Below are 26,883 nucleotides of genomic sequence, written 5' to 3'. Positions count from 1 at the left end.
GGGTATTTTTCATGGACCTGTTGAGAGATTTCGGTTTATAAACAGTTTATTTTGAATAGCAATATCAAATCTGGATTGATTGAATCTCTCGTATCATACCAAGTTAGTGAGATCACCACCATCATCTAGAATCATGTTCAATGGTTGTCCGTCTGGGAAGAGAAGCGTCTGGTCAATACACCAAAGGTATTCTTCGTCGGTTTCACCTTTCCAGGCAAACACACGGACGCCAGTAGCAGCAATAGCAGCTGCTGCATGATCTTGTGTACTGAAAATGTTACAAGATGACCACTGAACCTGGAATATTTAACAATACCAAACAAAAAAATGATTATTATCAACTCAATTGTTTAGACATCCTCTTTAGACGTTTAAAAATATAACGCATGATCATAGGGAAATGATAAGAAACTTTTTCGCTCCATTCAAAAATGCTGAATAACTTGAGAAAAAAATATAAACGGAAAATGTCATCTGATAACCCCATGGGAGTTGCAAATCATGCTCTGTCAGACAAGATTAAATAAATGAACGAATTTTGATTTAAATTATTTTGAAAATGATGCATGAGTCATAAATAATAATAGCTTCAGCGATCATACGACACCACACGACATCATACGTTCGTTATCAATCTTTAAAGAACAAAAATACTAACTTCAGCCCCCAATTCGGTCAATGTCTCGATCAAAACAGCGGTTTGAATGGTCATATGCAAACAACCGGCAATACGAGCACCTTTCAACGGCTTCGATGTACCGTACTTCTTGCGGCATGCCATCAAACCAGGCATCTCATTTTCCGCCAAAACGATCTCCTTACGTCCCCATTCGGCCAACGAGATATCAGCTATTAAATGACAAAGGGTTTACACAAAATTATTACCTAATCAATTTGATGGGCTTTAAAAAAAAACAAACACACACTATAACCTAGAAAAATGCCGACACGTGCGTTTTGATGTTTATCTTTTCAGTAATTTGAATACAAATCCTTCGTATACGAAGAAGGACGAAGAAAAAAATTGGATTTTTCAATGAAAACTCTCAACTCACCAACTTTGTACGGTAATTGGGTCATTTTTCAGTCGAAATGATTGTTTTACGGAATTGAATTCAAAATAAAAAAAATCCTTGTCTCAGCGCCCAAGCACATTGAATGTTGTCAAAAGACTGAAACGGCAATGGCATGTTTAGAGTGTTTTATATATTTGTCAATCACAATGAATTTGAATGTCAATGGAATTTGGTTTGCGTGTTTGATGACATCACGGGTTGATATCTCTGCTGTGATTTGAAGTTACCGCCCTTTTTTAGAGGAAACAATCAACGTGCGAAAAATGATTGAAGTGAAAGGAAAATCCATTTTCAATTAAACATTGCAAGTAAATCCAGTGCATTTATTTTTACCTACTGGAACTTATCAAGATTTCGATTAGAAAAAAGCCAACGAACATCCGATTAAATCATACTGCATCATACGACCACTGTCGTGTACTACCATTTCACGCACGCACTACCACAAGCACACAGCATTGCGACTGCGTGTGTATAAGTGAGTTGTCAGTGAATTATTTGTTCAATGTTGGCAACGCTTCGGTTCGGTTGTTCGCATACCATATTCGTAGGCTGCGGTGCGTTAAGTGAAAACAGTATGCATACAGACACCATTGAGCTACGGCAAGTATTCGAAACACATCAGTGTGTTTGCTGTGTTGAATACAACTACGACGGTCGGAGTTGAGTTAGTGGATTTCATATTAAAAAAAAAGTACGATGGCCGTAGAATGTACCACGCCTAAATAACATTTGTGAACGAGAAGAAAAAAACAGACGAAGTAATGCGAATTTTTACCGAGAAATATTAATTACGATAACCAATTAGTTTTAAGTTGTTCGGTGTCATCGATAAGTGTGTATTTGCAAATTGGATTAAATTTGGGCAGCAAATAAAATGGTGCTGTAGAATGGAAGATTCGTGTTATTGATCGCATGAAGTCATCGGCTTCGATTTAGTGAGAAGCAACAAAAAAATATTATCCAATTTTATTCGTGGTTTTTTCTATTGGCAATTGAAATATAGAGTGGAAAACGGAAGAAAAAAAAATCATATTAACGTGTTATGCTATGTGCATATAATATTTGGGTATATATATGTTGGAACCAGAAATCCAGTGTTAGAATATGACATCAAAAGAATGATTTGTATGTGATGATGTTATAAAATATTGTGAACGAGTTACGCTGTGTGTATGCGATTGTGTGTATATTCATGGATGTCGTAATAGCGTTCGCGCGCGCGTTCGCCGTATTTCCTTACTTCTTCACTTTGAATGGCACCTCTCATAGCTCAACCAAAACCCGAACATCACAGCAGATCGACATTTGATGATTTTATTTTTTGTGTTTTGTAAATGAAATGAAGAACATAGTCGCCAATGTGGTATTTAAAAGTGTTCATTCGTTTGAAACGAAAATCGATATGATTATTGACAGTGGGAAATGATGCGCTTATTTTCCGCGGTGTTCAATAATTGGTACACACTGTGACTGTATATTTTGATGAAGACCATACATTTATTCAGAATGAAGGTCTTCCGAGATTGAATGAAAAACGAAAGTCATGGAAAAGAACATCGATTTTCCAACTTCGGGAATCATAGGAAAAATAATTTTTTTGATAATGACATTTGATTTCTTTTTACTATCCAAAAGTGATTTAATCGATATTTCAGTGCTCATGAAACGCTCTTTGCTTGGCGCATAAGCATTTGACACCTTAAATTTTCCCATTATTTTCAAAAAGTAAAAAAGGCCGCCATCAGACAGATTTGTTGACCACAGACCGTCAATATTAATTTAAGGCACAAAAAGTGGCTACACACGCCTAATAGTTTCCAAATGAGCTTCTTCTTCTCGTATTTATTTGTGTTTGTGTGTGTGGTTAAACACTGTTCCAAGTTCGAATTTCAAACTTAAGTGATTAAAACTTTAATCGGTAAATGAATCATGACGCCGCCAAAGCGTTTGCAAAAAATAAATAAAATCGGGAACATGACATAAGTCTCAATATGCAAAGCTGAATTCTGAATAAAAGATTGAAGGATTTTTCGTCTTTTGTGACCGCTGACTATGACATATCGCAAGATGCGTATCATATCGGATGATATCATTTATTCGAGAAAATGTGCTCATTAAATGTAGCCCCAGTTATTTTTTCCATACGATTTTCTATAAGCAATGGCTTAGATTCCCAACTGAAGCTTTGTTCATTTGAAATAAATGGATTCTTCTAAAATGATATCGACAAAAAAAAACCAGGCGAACATAAGAGTCTCTCTCAAGGAACACACAAAACATGACGTCATTTCACTAGATATAATTATGCTCTTTTTTTGTTTCTTCAGTTTGACCCAACATTCGACGGTTAAATGCACGCCTATAGACACACTCCCGTAGCGTGGTGTATCCAGCGCGCGCGAGAGAGAAAAATAAAACGCCGTCCACACACATGAAACACCGTCTAACAAATGCTACTTCAAAGAGTATATCATGTTTCGCTTATTACACATTCACACTCACTATACGTATGGGTTATTATTGTTCTAAGGTGGTGTGTAGTTTTAGTTGTATCAGAAAAAAAAACAGAAGAGAAGAGAAATTTTTTTTGAGCGAATCGAACGGCAAACAAACATTGCCAGTGTCTCTAGCATACATGTGTGCTGTCGGTTCTATTCTGTGTAAATTGTAATTTCTGTTCATTTTTCCTCTCTCACTCGTCTACATATATTGATTCGCTCACTTTCAAGCGATCGCCGATATGCTTTTTATTGGAGCGTTTCGTTGGTCACTACATTTTGATGTTATGCCATAAGCGCTATATATAACTCTCTGGGTATCGTGTACAACTACACATTCATTTGCAAGCGAAAGAGAAAGAGAAGCAGAAAAAAAATCGAACAAAAATATGCTATATGGACTCTAAGAATATACTCTGAAAAATTAACGCACACGCACACTTCGACTCTATGTTCCGCGCTATTTGAATAAATCGAATTGAAAAATTGTTTTCAATTTCAACTACATACAAACAACGGAGTTTTGAATGATTAATAATCAGTCTTTAAATTTTGTAAAATGATATTCAACTCTGTGCCATTCAATACTCACGTTCATTCAGTATGAATTAGGCAAAGTACTATCGCTTTTGGATAAACGATACATTGACCGTTGTTCATAGTAATTTGATTTCATTTTCAAAACGACGTCTTTATCTGTTTTGAGTCTGAAATTGGGTCATGCGGGATGAGTTGATTTTATTATTTACATTCATTTATAGAACTGATCGGAAAAAATCTGTCTATTTTTGAAGCACCATTTCGGCAGTGTGCGCTCATTAAAAACTCATAAATTCAAAATTGTTACATTGAAATCGATTGGATTATGAATACATTCAGAGCAGTATATAGTGATCCGAAAATTGTTATGCATTTTTCTTCGGCTCTTTAATAATAGGCCTCATTCACTTGGGAAACACATAAAAAGTTCGTAAAATATGAAAAAATGAAAAAAAAAACTCAGACTCTGTTTTCACTCTCTCCAAGAATCACAGTGAATTAGTCATTGGATGACAAATAAAAACAAATATCCAAAGTTATAAACAATTCGTTGTGGTTTTAAAAATATCATATACAGTTCTGAAAATAGGGTTCACCCATTAAAATGACGTCATATTACAAAAATTTGTATTTGGAACGAATATTATACGTAGACATTCATCGGATTTTTTTTTATTCCGATGTCGTGTTGTCAGCAGAATGAAATTTTGAACGGTTATCACCAGAGAAAAGAAGTAAATAAAAGAAAATACCATAAACAACGACGAACTGCGAATTAAGGTGGTGTTTATGTAATCAATTGAAAAATGTTATCAACAATATAAGGACGAATTAATAAGTGCAGATATAAAAAGAGCGGACAGATTATGATATCGCGTTGAATTATTCGTTGGCAAAATAGTCAAAATAAGAAATTTTCTGACAACAGTCGACGAGAAGTGGCGGAATTGTTGTTTTCATTCGAGAGAGAAGTATGTGTGTGTGTATTTGTGCTGGATTTTTTTTTCAACTTGGAAGTGCTCACAACTTTTCGTTTTCGACTTTCATTCAAGTATAATACGCGGTCCGTTATCCTCACTTTTTAACTTACTGACGACACGGTGTAGACGAAATTACTATGGCTCCACATTTGAAATGAATGCCGTCGCTGATAATTACATATGAAACCAATAATTTCGCCGTTGTGACCGGCCATTGTTAAACATTGCGAATGTTTTGACGTACGCAGGCGACATTGTAAACTGTACACTGTACGCTGTTCACTGAAGAGCTGTGGCATACAGCTTCTTCACGTAGCGTATCTAAGTCATGTTGAAAAGCGTGATGGTTTTTGATATCAATTAATTTATTGTACTTTTCACTTTTGCGATTTCTATTTCCATCACTTTTCTAGTAATACGATACCAAATTGGTAAGGTGTTTGTTCATTGCCGTAATTGGGTTGGAGACTTCAATTCAAAGCAAACACTCGATTTAGTAGTCCAAAAGTGTAGTTAATTCAATTGCCATACGGTTAACCTTCAATCAAACATTATCTTCAAATTACATCGCTTGAGAATGACACAACAATTGACATATTTCTTGAATTCAAATTGAATTCTCCATTCGATTTATGAGAATCTTAGGGGGGAAAAGTACTCAATTAACCAATTTTTCTTTCCATTTCAGAGTGTTAACCGCATCGAACGAAAGCCGAATCGATCTGATTGTACGACATCGTGTGCAGATAAAATATAAATGTTAAAAACAAAACGGTGAAAATATTGGATGTTCCAATAATTCAATCACAAGAAGAAAAAAAAAACAAGATATAGCTAGTGGAAGTGAACACTAAATTGAACAAATTGAAAACTAAATGTGCATTTAAAATGTGGCGAATAAATTTACAAGCATTTACAGTCGTACTGATTGCTGTACTTCAAGTACAAGCATTGGGTAAGTAAAAAAAAATTTCTTGAAGAAACTTTCGTTGGTAAAATTTGAAATTCCATTTTCTTTTTCAAAATTCAAAAGATTCGATTTTATTTTCTAAAAAATGAGTGTTTTTGAATTCGAAAAAAGATTCCATCTCTTCGAATCCAGAAACACTCATTTTTCTCGAATATAAAACAATAAATTTTCGATTTTCATTCCAAAACTGCTACGAAAAAACTGAAACTATCGTGCATTTAACCACTTCCGATTTTCGGTTAGCATAAATAATTACGTATTGAGGTTGTTGACATGGGCTGCCCACAGCTAAAATTCAATTAAACCTCCAAAGCAATTGCCATTGTTTTCGTCTCTACTTTCCACCGCGTTCAATACAAACACTAGCCAAGTGTAAGATTACGTGCATGTCAACAACGTTGGTGTGTTGCAAGGAAGCATTGAATGCATTATAAATATTTTTATGGTTTTTGTTTTCGGTTTTAATTTGATGCTTTTATTCGTTTCTAACATACTGCATTTTTCACATTTGTCCGTAGTTCATTCGCCTCCCAGAATAATTAAACAGCCGCCAACCGACGAGTTACTGTATCAAGTGGCTCAGCAACAGAACGAAAACGACAAACCATTTTTGATTGAATGCGAAGCCGAAGGAGAACCGGCACCAAAGTGAGTACACGACCATTAAAGGCTTTGCATAGTTTTTTTCTACACAGTTTTTTTTTCGTTTCTTTTAAGTCAAACTATTCGATTTTGGCCATGCTTAAACCCCTCTTAATGATATTATGAGTTTGTAAAAATTGTTTAGTAGATTCAGACAAAAAATGTCGGTCGAATATCCTACATCATTGTTTAGAATGGATTTGTGCTGCTACTGCTGCAGTTATTCATGTATTTTTGCCCTAGATAGCATGTGTGCGTGTAGTGATGAACATCTGCCTGTTAGTGCATTTGAAAAAGGAAACAAGTAAACACCCACAACCAAATTGACAAAAAACCACACGCATACATTCACACATTTGAAACAGAACAATGATTTTCAATACTAGCTGGTTTTTTTTCAAACTGAGAATCCAAATAATGTGAATATTCGTTAAAACATAATGATCGGAAAGAGAAAGTTTTTGTTGCGACGGTTAAAATTAATGGCAAACAATGTGTGAAAAACAAAACACACAAAGTTCTTTTTGACAATCCCCACATTCCACACGACAGCATTCAGCATGACTTTTACGATGTTAGTCGCTTCGCTAAAAGTGTCGAATCAGAATAGGAGAAGTCTTGCAGAGAACAGAAAAATCGAGCAACGAAAAACAGAGAAAAGATGTCGACTATTTTCACACAATTCAACGAATCGAATTGGGAATAAAGAAACAATAAATTGTAAATATATGCCGGTTTTATTTAGTTTCCTGTGTGTTTTGACATAATTATGTAACAATTTGATCGAGATGGCACATAGAAGAAACGATTCTATAAATAAACGCACATTTTTTTTGGACTGAATCAAAATGAATTTAGAGAAATTCGTAAAAATTTGAAGGAAACAATGCGGGAGAAGTTTAAAATAAATTACCCGGACATTTTATTTTACATCATTAACTACTTATTAACTACTTATTAAGATTTTGGAAATGGAAAGAATTTTTGGAATTAGACAGAATCAAATATGCTTATCTTAATTCCGAAAATTAATTTTAAAATATTCATAAGAGCCCGTTGATTGACATAGAGTGACACCATATAAAAATCTGAATATCTTTTATACGTGAAAACCACACAATAACACCAAAACAGCAAGAGAGCATGTCTGCATGAATATGTTAAATACTTTTATTGTGTTTGTCAAAAGCAATCGTAGTTCATAACATCGTTTGGTCGTGTTTCGATAGTATTTTGTGTAATTACTATTACCTGCTCCGAGAAAGATTCGTCTATAGATTTTTTGAATGGAAAACACACGCCACACTGAGAAGGCTATTGAAAAAATGGTGTGTGATACGTTTGATGTATAGTTTGCGTGACGAACTAAAGCTAGTTGTGGCTCTGCTCTCAAACAGACTGTATAACGGCGCTCTAACACAATGTGTGAAACCAATGCACCATGTTGTAATATTTATTTGACTTTCATGGTTTCAGAACTGTTTGAAATATACTCAAATTTTGGAACCGAATCTTTTCTGCTTTCTTTGTTGGAAGTGCGTCTGAATTTGTGGGTCTACTCTTCAGATTTATGAGTCAGCTTACAATAGTTCCATCAACTATAAAGCAAATTAAACATTATGAAAGCATGAAAAAATAGCATTTCTTTTTATTGATTTTTTCTTTCGATGGAAACGTTGGAAACAGTTTCCTGTGGCGGTTGCCCAGCGATTTCAAACTTTTGTTGCTAACAAAATCAATACCATTAAGCAAACACAGTATGCACATTGTACATACACAAATGTAACTTACTGAAAGTCATTCCTGGGAATCGCTCCCATAAATTTGTTCAGCTGAAGAAAATTGCTTTCAAAACTCCCCCCCGAAAAAGTTCACTGTACGACAATAAACGAAAATAATGTTACTTTGTAAACAAATCTATTTGTATAACTTCAATTCGATGTGAATTTTCGGGCAAAACTACTTGCCTAATTGCAAGCGTTTGATAGATAGAATTTCGATTTTTTGGATTAAATAAACTATACGAGAACAATGAATCTTCGCCCCCTATTTTATTTATCTTTCCATCTAAGGGTGCACTCTCGGAAACTCTATATGCACGCAATATAAAGTGCTGACCGTAAATATATGAAATGTAACAATCATGAGTCATACTGTCTCAGACTTTTTTTTGGTATGGTTTCTCATTCTGAAAAGTTTTTCATTGGCTACGGTAATAAATCAGACAATAAACAGCAATTGACAAATATCGGGATCGTAATAACAAACATGCGCCAAACATAAAGTTTATTAGTATTTTTAAGGCTCTACTTTTAACCAAAGACTTCTGAATTACGAGACATGCAGGAGAATGAGAGACGGACAAATAAATGCATTTTTATTACAAATTATCATTACAGACACAAATGACCATAAAAGTAGTTTGTGGCTAAAAACTAAATTAAATTGAACTGAGGTAAAGGTTCAATGTCATTCTTAACGCTCAGTTTATTCGAAAAAGGTTTGTTTTTGAACGTCGTTCGGAATCACCATTGAACACATTTTCCTGTCTGACAGCATACATATGCCTGCCAAAAGGCAGCTGCCGCAGTTCAGAACTGAACACCCGTCAGACAAATACAATTGATAAATACTTATGAGGCACAAGAGAATTGAAAATCTTTCATTCTTCTCCATTCATTTAAAGATCAATACACTGTAAAACATTCCATTTGATTGAATATAATCCAATTGGCAAAGAATTTCATTTTATTTTGTGCGTGTCGTCTGCACGTTACATTAATTAATTTTCGTTCTTGATTTAATCTATGCAAACTAATTGAATATTGAATTTAATTTTGTACAATCACAAGTCATACAAACTCGGCCCTATTTCTATCATTTCCTCATTGTTTATGGGCACAAAGATCCCAAAAATTAGTACCTCCAAATGTTAAAAGATCAAAAACGTAATTGATGATGTGTTTAGTGAGGGGCGTAGGCTGGAATTGTTGTCGCTAGTATTTGTGAAATTGAAACTTATATGGCCTGAATTAAACTCAAGAGTTTCGTAGCGATTTACCATAGTTTCGATGGAAAATATTTGATGTTATTGCATTGAGACAGTATCTTAGGACTTACTATTGCAGAGGCAGCGGATTTTATTAAGTCGCTGCAAATCGGATGGATAAATCATTTGATCTGAGCGCTCAGTCTGCTGAGTTTGCATGTAACTCACACAGATGCTCTGGTTCTGTGACTCTCATCGATTATAGTTCCGAACATATACACATGCTTACTCAGCACGCTCAACTCATTCTCATTTGCAATGACAAATTTTATTTCTTTATTGATTCGATTGTGTTGGATAAATGTATTGCCGGTAGACAAATTAGAGTATATGTGCTAAAAAAGAGAGGCAAAAAAGCCAAGAATAGCAATAAGAACCATTCATTTTATATCCATCTAAAAATCCATTTATTTTCTCCCATTTTATTCCAGATACCGATGGATAAAGAACGGCAAAAAATTCGATTGGCAAGCATATGATGATCGTATGTCACAGCAGCCGGGTCGTGGTACGATTGTCATAACCCGTCCACGAGATGAAGATTTGGGTCAATATCAATGTTTTGCTGAGAACGAACATGGTACCGCCACATCGAATTCCGTATTCGTGCGCAAAGCCGAACTCAATACCTTCAAAGATGAACAACCAAAAACGGTCACGGCCAACGAAGGTGATCCATTTAAATTGCAATGTCAACCGCCCGATGGTTGGCCCAAGCCCAATGTATATTGGTTGATCCAAAATACAGATGGTGGCATTAAGAGTATCAATAATTCCCGCATGACACTTGATCCCGAAGGAAATTTGCATTTCTCAAATGTGACACGTTACGATGCATCCGATGACTTTTACTATGCTTGTGCAGCTACCTCAGTATTTCGTAATGAATATAAATTGGGTAATCGAATTCTTTTGGATGTCGTACAAACGGGTATTTCGCCAACACAAAATCGATACCAACCAACGTTGCAATATGTTACTCGTAAAAATGAGGTAGCGTTACGTGGTAAAAAGGTGGAATTGTATTGCATATACGGTGGGACACCGTTGCCGCAAACCGTATGGAGCAAAGACGGGAAATCGATACATTGGAACGATCGAATAACGCAGGGCAACTATGGAAAATCGTTGATTATTCGGCATGCAACATTCGAAGACGCAGGATCATACACGTGCGAAGCGTCAAACGGTGTTGGCAATGCACAAACCTATTCGATCAACTTGAAAGTGAATGCAGTGCCATACTTTACGGTTGAACCGGAAATTCAAAATGCGGCCGAAGACGAAAGTGTTGAGTTCCGTTGCGAAGCATCTGGTGTACCAGAGCCAGAAATTAAATGGATTTACAATGGTAAACCGATCGCAGAATCTGCATCAAATCCACGACGAGTTGTTAAAACCAATAGCATTGTCCTCAAAGGCTTGAAGTCAAGCGATACCGGCAATTACGGTTGTAACGCAACCAATTCATTGGGTTATGTGTACAAGGATGTATACTTAAATGTTTTGGCTTTGCCACCCGAAATCACCGAACCACCACGTAAGGAAGCCACCGTTGATCGTCGTACGGTTACGTTGCGCTGTCGCGTCTTTGGTGCTCCAGCTCCAGAAGTTAAATGGATTCGAAATGGATTGGAATTGACTGGTGGTCGGTATCAAACACAGTCGAATGGTGATTTAGTTATTCAAGATGTGAGCTTTGCTGATGCCGGCGAGTACACGTGTCATGCGCACAATAAATTGGGCGATGCTGAAGCAAGTGGCTCATTGATTGTGAAAGAGCACACTAAAATCACAGACGAACCACAGGATTATGAAGTGGCCGCAGGAAATCCGGCCACATTCCGTTGTAACGCCGTTGCCGATTCATCCTTGGACTTGGACATCAAGTGGCTTAGCGATAGTGAGGAGATTGACTTTGAGAATGAACCACGTTTCGTTCGCACTAATGACAACTCGTTGACTATTTCAAAAACGGCTGAACTTGATTCGGGTATTTACACCTGTGTCGCATCAACTGAATTGGATGAAGCACGTGCATCGGCCACATTGATCGTTCAAGACGTTCCGAATGCACCTCATTTAACTGGTATAAGCTGTCGTGCTCGTGAAGCGTACATCTCATGGGAACCACTTGGTGACAATCGTGCTCCAATTTTGCACTATACCATTGAATACAACACATCGTTCACGCCAGAAACTTGGAACGTTGCCTATGACAAAGTTCCCGCCACCGATTTCACGTACAACGTTCCAATGAGCCCATGGGCAAATTATACATTCCGTGTCATTGCATTCAATAAAATCGGCCCATCACTGCCAAGCGGACACAGTGAAGCATGCACAACACAAGCAGATGTGCCTTTCAAGAATCCAGACGATGTCAAAGGCGAAGGCACCACACCAACCAATATGGTGATTTCATGGACGCACATGCCACAAATTGAACACAATGGCCCCGGTTTTCACTATCGTGTGTCATGGAAACGTGATATTCCAGCCGAAGAATTTACCAATGAAGACATTTACGATTGGAAACAGGATAAACTCGTTATTCTCGATCAGCCAACATTCGTACGGTATCGCATAAAAGTGTTGGCCATCAATCAGAATGGTGCATCGAATACGGCAGCAATTGAAAAATTCGGATACTCGGGTGAAGATCGTCCAACGCAAGCACCAACCAATTTCACTTTGGTTCAGGTGACCGGCAGTACATCAGCTATTTTGAGCTGGAACCCAGTACCACCCGAGAGCATCAATGGTCATTTCAAGGGGTACAAAATACAAACTTGGACTGAACTTGATGGTGAAGAGAATATGCGAGAGATTCACGTCAAAGGAGATACCACACAAGCGTTGGTCAGCAAATTCCGTCCGGATGCTATAAACTATGCGCGTGTTTTAGCATTCAACAGTCGTTACCATGGACCAGCTAGTGCAATTGTTGATTTCAAAACGCCCGAAGGCGTTCCAAGCAGCGTACAATCATTCGAAGCATTCCCATTGGGCTCGTCAGCATTTTTGTTGCGATGGAAACGACCATTGCAGCCCAATGGACAATTGACCGGTTATAAAGTCTATTACGAAGAAGTCTCCGGAACTGCCGTCCTAGATAAACTGGAACGAGAACCACATATTACCGATCCACGAGTTACACAAGTGAAATTGGCCGGTTTGAAACCAAACACGAAATATCGTCTACATATTGTGGGAACAACAAAAGCCGGCGAAGGGGAAGAGTGAGTTTTTTTTCTTCAAAGAAGATTTCATTCTTGATCGAGATCTATTCAATTTTAACACAATTACCTCTGTTTTCCTCAGTTACTTCATCGAAGAAAAAACATTGTCCGGAGATTCTTATCCGCCAGATGCGCCAGATTTCGTGTGGGACCAATTACCATCCGAAAATGGATTTGCGACGATCAGAGTGAACTGGCGTCCAAATGTAAGCGGCAAACCAGGAACACATTTCTTTGCAAAGTATCGTATTAAGGGTGAATCCGTCTGGTTGAGCACCGATTATGAGCTCGACAATGATTACACCATTATTCGAGGCTTGCAGCCAGACGAAACCTACGAATTTATTGTAATTTCTGTTGATGGCGAACATTTGGCGGAGAGTCAAATTCAAGATGTTCCCACCGTTGGCATTGGTATGTAACGAAATGTTTTAGATTAAGTTCGATGTCGTTGGGTAAAAAACCAATTTACTACACTTTCAGATGGTCCAAATAAAGTACCGAGCGAAGATTTAGCCGCCGCCGGATGGTTGATCGGAATGTTGTTGGCTATTGCATTGTTGTTGCTATTGCTCATCATTGTATGCATTATTAAGCGGAACCGTGGTGGCAAATACGATGTTTATGATCGTGAATTGGCAAATGGTCGACGCGACTATCCAGAAGAGGGTGGCTTCCATGAATATTCACAGCCGTAAGTAGAAAAAAATGATCGATTTTAAATCGGATTTAATCTTAGATTGGAATTGATTGAACGAAAAAGAAAGAAAAAACAATTCAAAATGAAATTTTTTCTCAATGTTATTATTGAAGAAGGGCAACAACCGACACAAGTAATATAGTTGAGGTAGCAAAAGCACATCATTTAAGTGTTCCGGAAAAAAGTGCAAAGTATGTAGGAGGCGTGTGTAAATTCATTGTGTGTTCCATCCGGCAAATAACCGAAAATCTCATTTATTACGAAACACAATTAACCCGCTCCTTTCATTCACTACTAATCGAACGAATTTGGTGCGCGAAACCTGTGCTTGCTTATAAACTTGAGTTAAAGCTTCCGATTATTGTAAAATTTTGATGATTGTAATTTGTCAATCATCATTGTTAATGATCGCTATTGGCGAACTAATCATTATTCCCTGGATGAAATCAATTAAGTTGCGCCAAATTAACCAAAGTGTGCTTGCTTCTTTTTTTTTCCAAATGTGACCCATTGATTCGGATTAAAGCCAATTTACTAATTCTATATATTCATTCGTTCTACAAAAGATTGGACAATAAGAGCGCTGGTCGACAGTCGATTGCATCGAATCTTATGAAAGCCGACGATGAAGTGGATGATGGTGACTCGATGGCTGCGTATGGAGAAGGCGAAACAGGTAAATAACACTTCTGGTGTTTATGATTTGCAAGATAAATCTGCATTTTGGGACACACAAGCATCATCATTCAAATGAAGCCTGCTCAAAATTTATAGCATTCATCCGCTATCCCAATACATTCTTTTATTCTTTCGTTTATTTGTTAATTTATTTATTTTTTTGCATTTCATCCCCTATAAAATTGTATATAAAAAAGGCATGAACGAAGACGGTTCGTTTATTGGACAGTACGGACGGAAGGGACGAAATCAAGAATCAAATTCACAAGCATTTGCAACGCTTGTGTAGACGAAATTTTTTACAATATTTTCACACACACTAGTAAAATAGTTTTCAAATGACGATATAAGAGAATATGACAAAACATTTTTTTTTGTGGTAAACGAGAGAAAGACGAAACAGAAGAAGAAAATGCGATATTTTTTAATTTGTAAAACATCTATAATTGGTTGCTCCATTGTCATTTTTCAACCAAACAAAAAAACATACCATCCAATATATTGCACCTCCAAAATTTGAAGAGTAATAAGAATAAATTCCAAGGTAATTATCATTTATTTTTAAATTTCTAAATTAATTTTTTTCTTTTATTTTATTCAATATTGGCATTTTGAATCGATAAGTCATTGACAATAACCTCATTCATGACACGCCAAAGCACATGATACATTTCATCGCATCAATCATCAAAACAAATACATCACCATTTCTCATATTATATTACCTATTTTTATACCACTTAAATTGGACTCTCAATGACACAACGTTTGTCGTTTAACTAACGAAAATCCGATTGAAATTGATAAAAATACTAAATTATATTTGATTTCTTTTACATTTCATTCAAATATGATGAATAGTGGGCCAATTTGCTGAGGATGGCTCATTTATTGGTCAATATGTGCCGGGAAAATTACAGCCACCGGTAAGTCCACCATCAACACATCAGCTGCAAACCGTATCATCGAAGCCACAATTGCCAAATGGTAATGGAAATATTGCACCAAATAGTGGTGCAATCGCAACATACGTCTAAAACAAACATTTAAAATACGCTTTTCATCATTCAAAACGCAACAAGCATTCACAACAACAACAGACAGACAAAACAAAACAAAAAACACTCGATGATAATGTTATAGAACAAAATATGTTGAAGAAAGATAATAAGTTTTCAAAAAAAGATACGTTATTAAAACGTGTTCAATAATTCATGACAAATTTCACATCAGATGTTCCTGTTACATAACAAACAATACAAAGAAACTGAAACAAGAGAAAACAAACGACTAAAATGTAAATGAATATCGCAATATTTGCTCTCATCCCAAGATGTGATGGAATAGAATACACTATGCAGCTAAAACACATACGTCTACTTATTAACCGCTTAACCCCGTTAGTTTCGTTGCACCTAATCAAATTTCAATGCAGCTAATCTTTTTTGGAACTCGCAACTCTTTTTTTTATATTGTAGAAAAATATTTTTGTTATTGCCAACAATGAAAAGCTAATATTAGTATTATAAAAGATGAATGTAGACCAATGAATTGCTTTTTGAAGAAGACGAGAAAAAAAACAGAAACCAAAATGCACAACACAATCGGTATATAAAGAAAACTGAGAAAACATTGAGTAGAAAAAATTATTGAATTTTTTGTTTTCTTTTTTTTTTTAAATTGTATTTTGCAATATAATTCAATTATATTTTTTTCCTTTTTTTTGATTTAATGGGACAATCGAATGAGCTGATATTTTGATCAGAATAAAGAATCTCTACATGACAAACATTTTTTTAGCCTTACATTTTTGGTTTAAGTTTAACTGTTTTCAATCTGTCGAAAATCAATCATTTTTTGGCAGCTTATAGGCCAGCTATCACTTGTCAATGAATAAATACCAACGTTTCTTTGTTCACGAAATAGTGACATTTCTTGTGACGACACGTACATCACACACTCTTCGTGTCTTAAAAAAAAATTGTAACGATACATCTCGAATTGTCCAACGCACGGACTGAGCTCGAAGCATTTCTGTCATGTTTTGACAAATCCCATCAACCAATTAACGAATTGAAAAACGAAAACTATGAAAATAATTATTATGGAATCGAGCTTTTATTACATTTAAGAAATATGTCTTTCTAATTTGTTTCTGCGTTCTCATAGAAATAAAATGAAAATTCGTCGGGATCTACATCAAAATGCATTTCATCGAGCACATTACTTCCGCATCTAAGTTCAGTTCAATTCGTTTCTTTTTTCAATCAATTCTCAGAACTTTCAATGAAACCGAATTATTCTATAAATGCCAACCGCGTCTCAGTTCGTCATCTTTTTTTATACGTTTTATTTTAAATTTTCATTTTTTTAAGCGTATACAGAATTTGAAGAAGAAAAAAAAACAACACAAATAAACTTTATTGAATTTAAAGGCTTATGTATGTTATAAAACACGGATACAATTGAAGCGAACTCCATTTTGAAATGCATCGTGAACTTAAAATTAAGCTGTAAGCAAATGAAGAAAATTACAACATTTTGGCAAAATCATTACACGATTCATTGATAATTTGTCGCACATTTTGTATCCAATTAATTTCACATCCCGATTATAGCCGCAACGCAAATCATGTCCATCAGATCAACAATTCCCTTTTTTTACAAAGACTTTGTATAAAATATGATAAACTTGTAAATAGTTTTCAATTGAACAAAAACAATCATTTAGACATTTTTTTTTCGAAATTTGAAATACATTCAAAATGAGACAAGTTTTGCTTTTGGTTTTAACACACAAGTGGAAGTGAACGCAAGAAAATCAGAGAGAAAAAAATGCATTTTTTTTTGTTTAAGAATGGAAATAAAATGTATTTATTTTAATTTGTTTAATTTGTTTTATTTTTTTGCCTCCATCAGTTTTTAGTGTTTCCAGTTTTTTTTGTTATACTCAATTGTATCGCAGCATCCAGATTGTAGTTGGCTGTTCTTGATAAGTTTAAGTTGATATGGAATGGGGTCAAGTTCCTTTTTAGCTTAATCCATTCCAAGTGACAGTTCTATACGGTACCATTTGGTGCCGTGGCTTTGACACGTTAGACAAAAAAAAATCTCCCGCTTTGAATGGGTTGAACTACTTTTAATTGCTACTCACGCGAGAAAACTTATACAGGGTCTAAACTTACTTACTTCCATAGCAAAGGTGGAGTCTCATTGACAAAGTAACGTCTTACGGTGTTTGTTCTCTTAACCGGTTCAAATTTGGCCGTAAGATCTCATTTTGAAAACGAGATCCTGCTTTGCTTGAATATGGAAATCGACAACCATTGTTGACCATTTTGAACTTATTGCAATTATTTAAAAGTATAAAAGTCAAAATGCACCGTTGTTTCTTTTTTGTTTATTACAATTTGCAGCTTTTTAATCGTTTTTTGTCCGCACAAAGTGTGTGTGTTTTTTCCTCTTAATTGAAATTATTTGTTCAACGATCAATGATTAAAATGGAAGAAGATATGAATGAAATGTTTGAATCTAGATCGACAATGGGTTAACTCAAGACTTAGATTTAATTGATGACTTTTTCTTTTTGTGCTTAGATGAAGATGAAACAAAAAAAAATGAGAAAAAAATTCATAACAAAAAAAGAGAATTCATAATAAAATAGAATAAAAAATGGAATATATACAGATACACACACACACACACATCCAAAAACTGTTCAATTCAGAAGGAAATAATAACTCAATAATACACTGCCGATCTTGAAAGAGATCTAAAATATAACTAACTGTATTCATATGTAAAATCTCGCGCAAAGTGCTTTTTGATTAATTAAGTTGATTCCAAAATCGCCATTGATAATGGTGAAATTGTGTTCAACAGAAAAAGTCCACCAAATTGAATCGAAACTGATTCAAATCTCCATCAGACATTAAACTTTGGAATGAAAAACAAAGCAGTTTTTCATTCGAAAGGACAACCTCTTTATATTGCTGAAATATATCATAGAACTCATATCAGAAAGGCATCTATGTTCCACAATTATCACACAGTTCATAGAAATCAGTGACATTTTCACTGTTCATTTGCATCACAATGCAATTAGTGCTTTGCGCATTTGATTTAGAAACCATAAACCACAAAAGGAAATATATTTTTATATATTCACATCATCGCCCGCATCATCATCATCATCATCACAATTCTTATAAAAAGTCAAGTGAAAATTGTAGAATATCATTTACTGTGAAAGTATGAGCAGCTGCTAAAGGGTAACTGCTAAACCTTCAGCCTTTAAACTCAATTCGATATATTTTTATCATCCTTTTCCTCATTTCGGCTTATTTTCGCTATCGATTGCTAATTCTGTCGTCTGTGCGAATAGGCAGCAGAATTTGAAAATGGCAGCATTTATAACAACGCTAACGCTTTTAGTTTTATACAGACAATGACAATGACATTGAATGAAAGTAGAATGTGGAAGAAAATAAAATCAATGGAAAAGAAGAAGAAATCGATAGAAATACACGGTAATCATAAGGATTATTGCTAAAAAATAATACTAGTTATAATGATAATAATAAATTAAACCGCAAGTGCAGTTTACATTATAATTTATTCAAATTTACTGTAAGTCATTTGGGTCGCTTTAAATTTTACATCTCCACATAACTGTGTATACAAGCGTTGGGTACATCAGACATGTTTGAAAAAGTTCATTTAAAAAACCAGTAATTTTCAATGAAATGATAATTTTTGGCATTTAATCCTTGTACCACTTCTATGCGCAGTTATGGCGAAGACATTTTTTTCACTTTAAACGTTCATTGAAAGCTCCATTGATCGATTCTCATAGTGTTACGAAAAAAATTTGAGCGTAAAGAAGAAAGTAAAAAATTAAAATTCACATAATTTATCTCTGTTTTGTTGGATTGTTTGTGTGATACTATTGCTTTCAATGTAACATACGTGTAAAACTCTCTAAAAGTCTAAACTAATTAACAAATTTTATACTTGACACGCATTTAAATTAACAAACCTATTATACAGTTCGGTTAAAAATGAATTCACTTAGAGTGTTTATGTTGAAATATATATACATTCAACTTTATCGGTAGTTCCGACTCGGAACCTAGTTCGCAACAATATACAGACGAACTCTAAATAAATTGCAATTTTTTCCTGTTCAACTGTGTAAGCTTAAATGTAATTTTTGGAAAAGAACAAACTAAAATGCTATATAAATTATTCAAAAAGAACCATCAAATAATCCTATTGGAATTATAACCATAAATAGACGAAATAGATTCGATAATAATTGAAGTTGCTTATGCATACCTTATAAATCCGTTTTAAGACCATACCCATGACACGAAATTAGTTTCATGATTTCAATTGTAAGTGCAGGAGAGTTAATAACGAATTGAATGGACATTGGACAAACATCTGAGAGAAATAAACTCGAAAATATATTTGATTAACTGTTTATATGTAATAGCATTTGGCACGTAAGGTAAACTCTTTTTTTTCATTTGATGTATCACTGACGCTGAACATTTTCAATAAAATTATTTACAGAAAAAAACAACAACAAAGATTCATTTTTGTAGCATTTCTCGAATATATGATTAATTTATTGGCGTTGTCTGATTTCAACACTGAATGTGGCTATAAAATGATGATTTTCAACCGTTTTGGCCAATTAAGATGCGCTAAAATTAGTCAAAAATTGGGAAAATTTTCAAAAATAACTGCTTTGCATCGAATCATACTAAATTTTGAATTTTATGCTCGAACATTCGGACTCAGCCTTGATTTTAAACAAATAGTGTTCATTTTCAGAAAGTTCCCAAAAAAGCTTAAATTCAATTTTTCAGATTGACAAAAATCGAATTTGGCCATAAATAAAGCAAATCTAGTCTCATTCACATTGAATCTGCTTGTAACGGTATAAATGTTCAATACTCAAATATCCAAAAGTGAATGCGTAAATAAACACGTTTTACCAATAGGGGCAATATTTATCTTTTGGTGCAAATTGACTAGTTCCAACATAAACATAACCTCCAAATCGTTACTCCTAGCAATTGTAAATAATGTTGAATCTGTTGTGTCGCAAAAAGGCAGCGAATGTAATAAGTTTAGTATCGAAACGATTTTTAAGTAAAAGTTCACCGATGGCGAACAGTAAATTTGACTATGTTCGGAATTTCGAAAAGAACGATGCCATTCTGCCGAATTGTTGGATTGTCGTGCGCATTGACGGCAAAGCATTTCATAAATTTACAAAAAAGCATGATTTCGCTAAACCCAATGATGACAATGGTAAGTATGGATGATAATACGATGAATAAAATTCCGTTATTGAGCATTTTCATTCAATTTTATAGGTTTAAATCTGATGAGTTATGCGGCGGTACAGGTGATGAAGGAGTTCAATGAGATTGTAATCGCTTTCGGTCAAAGTGACGAGTATTCCTTCGTTCTTCACAAGACAGCTGAGGTGTATAACCGAAGGGAAAGTAAAATTTTGACGTGTATCAATAGTTTATTCACATCTTCCTATGTATTCTACTGGAATACTTTCTGTGAGCCGAAAAAATTACTCTATCCACCGAGTTTTGATGCACGAGTCGTTTTGTATCCCAGCGATGAGGATATGCGTAATTACCTCAGTTGGCGGCAGGCCGACACCCATATCAACAATCTATACAATACAGTTTTTTGGAAATTGGTCCTTGAAGGTGGTCGAACCAACGTTGAAGCACAAGAAGACCTTTCCGGAACGTTTTCAGCCGATAAAAATGAGATTCTGTTTTCACGTTTCGGCATAAATTATAATAATCTTCCTCAAATGTATCGAAAAGGAACGATTCTACTGCGAAAAAATGTTGAAGTTCCGAAATTAGATGGAAAACGAACTCAAGCGATTGTTCCGTTTTTCGTCGATTTAATAAAGGATCAATTTTGGAACGAACACGCCGAAGTGTTGACAAGAGATCGACCACAAGACTATAAATTAGACGAAGAACAATTGATGCATCCGCTGATGCAAAAACAGTTTGATATTGTTTGTAAGCGAAAAAATAACAATAAAAACACGGAACAAAATTCTCCATAGACAAAATAACAGGCCATTGCATTTAGTTTGAATTTGTTATAAAATTTTATTCGACGATTAAAGTTTAATTAGAAGAATGATGAGGATGGTGTTTCAAATGCTTATTGATAATACAACTCCAAATTCATGCCGTCATGGATTTCGTCTGAAAAAAAGAAGAGAAATGATTTATTAATGGATTTGTGAAGAACGATTTGGAAATTTTAAAACAATAAATCTTGATACCCTTTTAAATATCTAGCTACTGATAATTCAACACTTACAGTCGGCCAATGTAACATTGTCGTTGAAGATGCGGTACCATTTCTTCAGGATGATTTTGTCGTAGTGTGTGCCAATTTGAGCTGCTATCAATTTCTTCAGATCTCCAATCGTGTCGTCTGGATTGCACTTAACACGAACTTTTTTGCCCAAACGATCGTTGCAGGTGATTTCAATCATTTTGATGCGTTCGATTGAGAATTCGTTCTTATTTTCTTTGCAAAAAAATCTCTCACTCTGTGGTGATACACAAACAAACTCGATGAAACGTTTTGAATGTTGCCGTGCAATGACATATGTGATTCATGGACTTTGACATTTCATGACGGGCGAAGATAAAGGTTACTTTACATTATGAACTTTCTCAGCATTTTCTTTTCTTTTTCCCCTTTTTGGGAATAAAAACAAATTGAAAAACAAAGGAAACCATTAAATTGAGACGATTCCAAGGAAAATTCAGTATAAATCATTCCTTGTTCAGTTTAAGAAAAACTAACAAACAAATTGTTGACTATTTAAATTCGCCGCCGAACTGTCAGAATGTGCCAAACCGTAGTAGGAATTGTACAATAAGGTGGCAATGTTCCACATCATTTCGCTATTTTTTCTTCTGTTTTCGTTTTTAACTTGAGTTTCGGTCATCACAGGCAAAAGCGACTTTCGGCGATACATGCCGTAATACAGTTCATATTTAGTTGCTGATACTATTTGTTTCGGTGTATATGTGTATCGTGTTGGAACGTTTTTTTTTTATTCGGAGCGACAGTCGTCGTCGTGTACATGTTTATCATTTCATTTGACTTTGACCACACAGATGAACGATATTTTGGACGAACAATAGAATATAATAATTTTTAAATAGCAATTAAGCAATTCTGATTTAAATTTTTTTTGGTTTTTTAAATTACACGTCGGAATTTTAGTGCAGTATTCATAATCTGTTTGTTTTCTTTTTATCCGCGAAATAAGAAAATTTAATATATATTGAAAAAATGAATATTCCAAATGAATACATTTCACGAACAGAAGATGTTGCCGACCAGGTATGTGGCCCAGAAACGATATATTTTTTTTTCTCTTCATCACATAACACAGTGCAAAGGTTTTTTTTTTCACAAATTGGCAAGAGATAAACAACAGAGCCGAATAGAACATCGGTTAAAATAGACAAGTTGAGAAAACTGTAGCGAGCGCTAAGTCGGCACATTTACCAGTTTTTATGCCAACGTCATCTTTGTAGCTGAACCATTACAGTTCGATTTTCATCGGTCATATCTTCGAATCCCATACTTTGATTACATCGGAATCGTGAATCGAATTTCGCTATGAAAAAAAAATTCATTTATTCAATGATCAATTTCCAATCCGATCTCTTTGCTGCTGTTCACGTATGCATTCACAGTTATAATCGTAAGCGGGCAAATTGCTTGACGCGCATTCAGTTTACCCAGATTTCCACATTTTATACGGTATTGTTTGGAATTTCGATCAGATGGAATGAATAAAAGTTGGTTTTTATTCTAAATTCGACTTAACCTAATTCAATTGCCAATCATCAGAGAATACGGATATGTGTGTTTTTGTTGGTAGCGTTGAAATTTACATAAATATGGATTAATGGAAGTCTATGTTTTCATGGTTATTGTTGTTGTAATTTTGCTCGAGTCAACCATATGATGAACTTTCACTTTTTTTCGAAATTGAATCTTTTGCAAACTAAAGCAATTGAATGTGTTTTTTTTCGGTCGGTATGACAGGTAATCAGAAAAGGAAAACACGTTCTCCCGACGATAGCAAGATTTTGTTTGATAGCTACATTCTTCGAGGATGGTTTGCGTATGTGGTTCCAATGGAATGAACAAAGAGAATATATGGACATGAGTTGGGGATGTGGAAAGGTAATTTTTGAATATTGATGATAATTAGCTTCATCATTGTCTTTTATTAAACATCTGGTTAACACATTTTTCATATTTCGTTCTCATTTCATTAAAAATTTACAGTTTTTGGCGACGGTGTTTGTGCTAGTGAATCTTTTTGGACAGTTGGGCGGTTGTGCTCTGGTTATCACTAGATTCAAGGTTGACATAGCATGTGGTATGCTATTTTTCATCGTCGTTCTTCAGGTAAGACAGTGCGACAACAACAAGAAAAGATTTAAAGTGACAAAAAAAAAACGGAACCAATCGAAGTGAAAAAGTTCCATTTGATTTATAATTTTCTGAATCATTTTTTTCCCTTCAGACTGTCGCATACTCAATTCTATGGGATTTCCATTTCTTGTTCCGTAATTTTGCATTGATTGGTGCATTGCTGTTAGTTTTGGCCGAATCCAGAGTTGAGGGTCGAAGCTTGTTTGCAGGTGTTCCATCACTCGGCGAAAACAAGCCAAAGAACATCTTGCAATTGGCCGGTCGCATTTTGTTGGCATTCATGTTCATCACATTGTTGCGGTTCGAATTGTCGGTGCTTCAAGTGATTCAAGACATTTTCGGCTCAATCCTCATGGTGATGGTCACAATTGGTTACAAAACCAAATTGTCAGCTCTTGCCTTGGTGCTCCTGCTCTCAATGTTGAACCTGTACTACAATGCATGGTGGTCAATTCCAGCACACAAACCATTGCGCGACTTCTTGAAATATGACTTTTTTCAGGTAAGAATTTTTTTATCGTGATAAATTGTTGTGTTAACATCCAAAGCAATGCAAAGTCCAATTTGAATGTTCATGTGTGTTGAGTTCAAAAGTACACAATTTCATTGTTTTCAAATATTTATCCACAATTTTCAGACTCTGTCCGTGATTGGTGGACTCTTGATGATTGTGTCACTCGGCCCGGGTGGTGTATCAATGGACGAACACAAGAAAAAATGGTAAACAACAGCTACACAGTAAAATCAACATGAAAACAATATAGAAAAATACACAAAGTGCTCAGCAACCAATTCAAATACCCGTTGATTGAATGGCAAATAGAGGACAGTGACAACATCATTCAATAAGGATCACACAACAGTTTAATTAAAACAAAAAGAAGAAACAAAAAAAAAACCGAATGGATAGACTTAAAGTTACAGTTTTATACCTTAAATTTCTATATTTAGATGGTTAATAATTAAGAATGTTTTCATGATGACAAACAAAAACATGTGAAAGATATTGTGGACGAAAGACAACAACATTCATTTGGTCGCAGTAATATTTTATATAATTTTTTTTAAAAGAGAATCTGTGTTTAAAAAAATGTCTGAAATGTGTAATAGATAGAGAGACGAATTTTCGTGTGACAGTCAATCATTGAATTGCTTCCAGATTTGTTCAATCTCTTGTGGTCGCATCACTTTCCGCATTGATATTCTTCTGCTGGACGACAGATTATATATGTATTTGAACAGGGATTGGTTTTTATAGACAGAAACAAAAGACAAAGTTATAAACCATATGCAAAAATCTAATTATTATCATGTCAATCAATTATTTTGTGATTTTTGATTTAAAAACCGTAAATGAAAGAAAAAAAACAAATGGAAAACATTGAAATCATACAATTAAAACCAACAAAAATATTCATATTGGAGACAAGAAAATCACTAATGACGCTTTATTGTTGTGGAATAAACTAAAAGGAAACAGTTCTGAAAATTTATAAGAAAAAAAATACCATGTTTTATTTATTGACTTTTAGCAACATTCTTTGGACGTGGCTCGAATTTATTCTTATTCTTTCGTTTTTTTTTTGGACAATGAATTATTCTAGGGGCTTCACGCGATTTTGCAGAACGCAAATAACTCTGAAAAAATAAAAATAATAGTGAATCAAACCTTCAACCGAAAATTTGAACCAATTTTGAAGGTTTTTGGTGGATAACGATGAATATTGGAACATTTTTTGACGATACAATCTGCACAAATTTACTGGTATGCACGTCAATCTCAAATATCTATGTATATTTAATAATATTCATTCGACTGTAATGACAAAAAATGTTCCAATATTCACCGTTATCTACCAAAATCAATCAAATTTACGGTTGAAGGATTGATTCACTATTAATTTTATTTTTCATTCATATACACGTAAATTTGACATATCTATGTATATTCAGTAATATTCATTCGTCGTTCACGATGAATATTGTTGAATATACATGGATATTTCGGATTTACATGCATACCATTGAATTTCTAAGTTATTACTTGATGCGTGCGGATATAAAAGATGAAAAAAACGATTTTTCCCCCTAGCTTCACACTTACGATGAGCTGCGCGGAGCGTGCATGCACATGTTTCGCTCACTTCTTTCTTTGAACACTCTTCGTGTGTCAACACAATGTCTGTGTGTGTATCGCTTGTGCCGTCGTTTGTAAACAACTTTCCAACGCCGGTCTAAGACTTTAAGACGGCAAAACGCTTGAAAACTTGATCTAAATTCAAAAGTCGTGATGCGATATTTTTCCTTATTGTGAGTAAATTTTCACAATAGAGAATGCGAAAAATACTTTTGAACCTCGTATACAGTGATAATACAGCTTCCTAGCGTCACTCAAAATGATATCAGTCTTTTTGAGTGGTAAATCTAGAGGTTTTTCATCTGATTCTGTATTTGCGCAATTTTTAAAATCGGAAGAAGAATTCATCACATTTTTTTTTCTTGAAATTAACTTGAATTACTACATGGCACAAATAATAAAAAAGTAAAAAAAAGTAAATATACTCCACTTTTCACCACACACAAGGATGAGGTGATATTGTAAATGACGCATGACGAAATGACTTCTACAATTAAGTCAATGTGTTGGTGTGTTGATGTGTTGTTACATATAACGAATGAAGATGAAGCCGCCATTGCATTATTGGATTATTGGATAAGTGCAGGGAGTCAGAGACTCGTCGCTCAGGCTGTATTCAGTCTATTGCGAGGCGCCCGCTTTTTTCGGGTGGATTCTTTGCACACCATTCGTCGATTGTGGAGGGCCCATTGGTTTGTGATGTGCCTTGTACCTGCCAGATACGGGGCTCGGCTCGGGCTCCACCACTAGTGGGCCACATCACATTCAACATTTGCCACGCTCCGTATCCAATCCATAGAGCCAATTTTTCTCTCGAGTTTTTTTCGATGGGGA

General features: G+C 35.0%; 5 protein-coding genes across 30 annotated transcripts; 3 read left to right on the top strand and 2 right to left on the bottom strand.

The window, feature by feature from the left end:
• Positions 1-2: 2 nt before the first annotated feature.
• On the bottom strand, positions 3-1,209 carry LOC129565601 (adenosylhomocysteinase-like; the record flags this gene model as incomplete). Its single annotated transcript, XM_055440619.1, has 4 exons — positions 1,056-1,209; positions 659-849; positions 100-297; positions 3-17 (listed from the first exon to the last, which is right to left on the bottom strand). Coding segments are annotated over exons 1-4 (429 nt in total), but the record flags the coding sequence as incomplete, so codon positions are not given.
• A 324-nt stretch (positions 1,210-1,533) lies between these two features.
• Positions 1,534-17,261, top strand: LOC129565557 (neuroglian). 26 transcript variants are annotated; one of them, XR_008687625.1, is made up of 11 exons: positions 5,022-5,088; positions 5,170-5,528; positions 5,786-6,052; positions 6,586-6,715; positions 10,190-13,000; positions 13,083-13,414; positions 13,484-13,694; positions 13,814-13,891; positions 14,267-14,376; positions 14,576-14,922; positions 15,240-17,261. XR_008687625.1 is itself a non-coding variant. In XM_055440557.1 (8 exons), the coding sequence occupies exons 2-8, from the start codon at positions 5,986-5,988 to the stop codon at positions 14,665-14,667; spliced, it is 3,753 nt and encodes a 1,250-aa protein (XP_055296532.1). In that variant the 5' UTR covers positions 1,616-1,837; positions 5,786-5,985; the 3' UTR covers positions 14,668-17,261. The 26 variants fall into 26 exon arrangements, 2 of the variants coding, with proteins under 2 accessions (XP_055296532.1, XP_055296534.1); XR_008687628.1 differs by lacking the exons at positions 5,022-5,088; positions 5,170-5,528 and adding an exon at positions 1,612-1,837 and having other exon boundaries at positions 13,499-13,694; XR_008687623.1 differs by lacking the exons at positions 5,022-5,088; positions 5,170-5,528 and adding an exon at positions 1,612-1,837.
• A 3,151-nt stretch (positions 17,262-20,412) lies between these two features.
• LOC129565558 (probable tRNA(His) guanylyltransferase) lies at positions 20,413-21,507 on the top strand. Its single transcript, XM_055440560.1, has 2 exons — positions 20,413-20,702; positions 20,768-21,507. Exons 1-2 carry the CDS (start codon positions 20,474-20,476, stop codon positions 21,496-21,498), a joined length of 960 nt encoding a protein of 319 aa, XP_055296535.1. The 5' UTR covers positions 20,413-20,473; the 3' UTR covers positions 21,499-21,507.
• Positions 21,508-21,519: 12 nt separating this feature from the next.
• On the bottom strand, positions 21,520-22,142 carry LOC129565560 (ubiquitin-like protein 5). The gene is made up of 2 exons (XM_055440562.1): positions 21,762-22,142; positions 21,520-21,643 (listed from the first exon to the last, which is right to left on the bottom strand). The coding sequence occupies exons 1-2, from the start codon at positions 21,937-21,939 to the stop codon at positions 21,600-21,602; spliced, it is 222 nt and encodes a 73-aa protein (XP_055296537.1). The 5' UTR covers positions 21,940-22,142; the 3' UTR covers positions 21,520-21,599.
• A 238-nt stretch (positions 22,143-22,380) lies between these two features.
• LOC129565559 (surfeit locus protein 4 homolog) lies at positions 22,381-25,346 on the top strand. Its single transcript, XM_055440561.1, has 5 exons — positions 22,381-22,802; positions 23,517-23,657; positions 23,763-23,885; positions 24,004-24,414; positions 24,550-25,346. Exons 1-5 carry the CDS (start codon positions 22,752-22,754, stop codon positions 24,634-24,636), a joined length of 813 nt encoding a protein of 270 aa, XP_055296536.1. The 5' UTR covers positions 22,381-22,751; the 3' UTR covers positions 24,637-25,346.
• The last annotated feature ends 1,537 nt before the right edge of the window (positions 25,347-26,883 follow it).

Source organism: Sitodiplosis mosellana, unplaced genomic scaffold, assembly GCF_009176505.1.
Source record: "Sitodiplosis mosellana isolate CC-2019 unplaced genomic scaffold, AAFC_SMos_1.0 Smas_scaffold_3, whole genome shotgun sequence".
Taxonomy (NCBI): Eukaryota; Metazoa; Arthropoda; class Insecta; order Diptera; family Cecidomyiidae; genus Sitodiplosis; species Sitodiplosis mosellana.
This window is presented reverse-complemented; position numbering and strand designations above follow the sequence as displayed.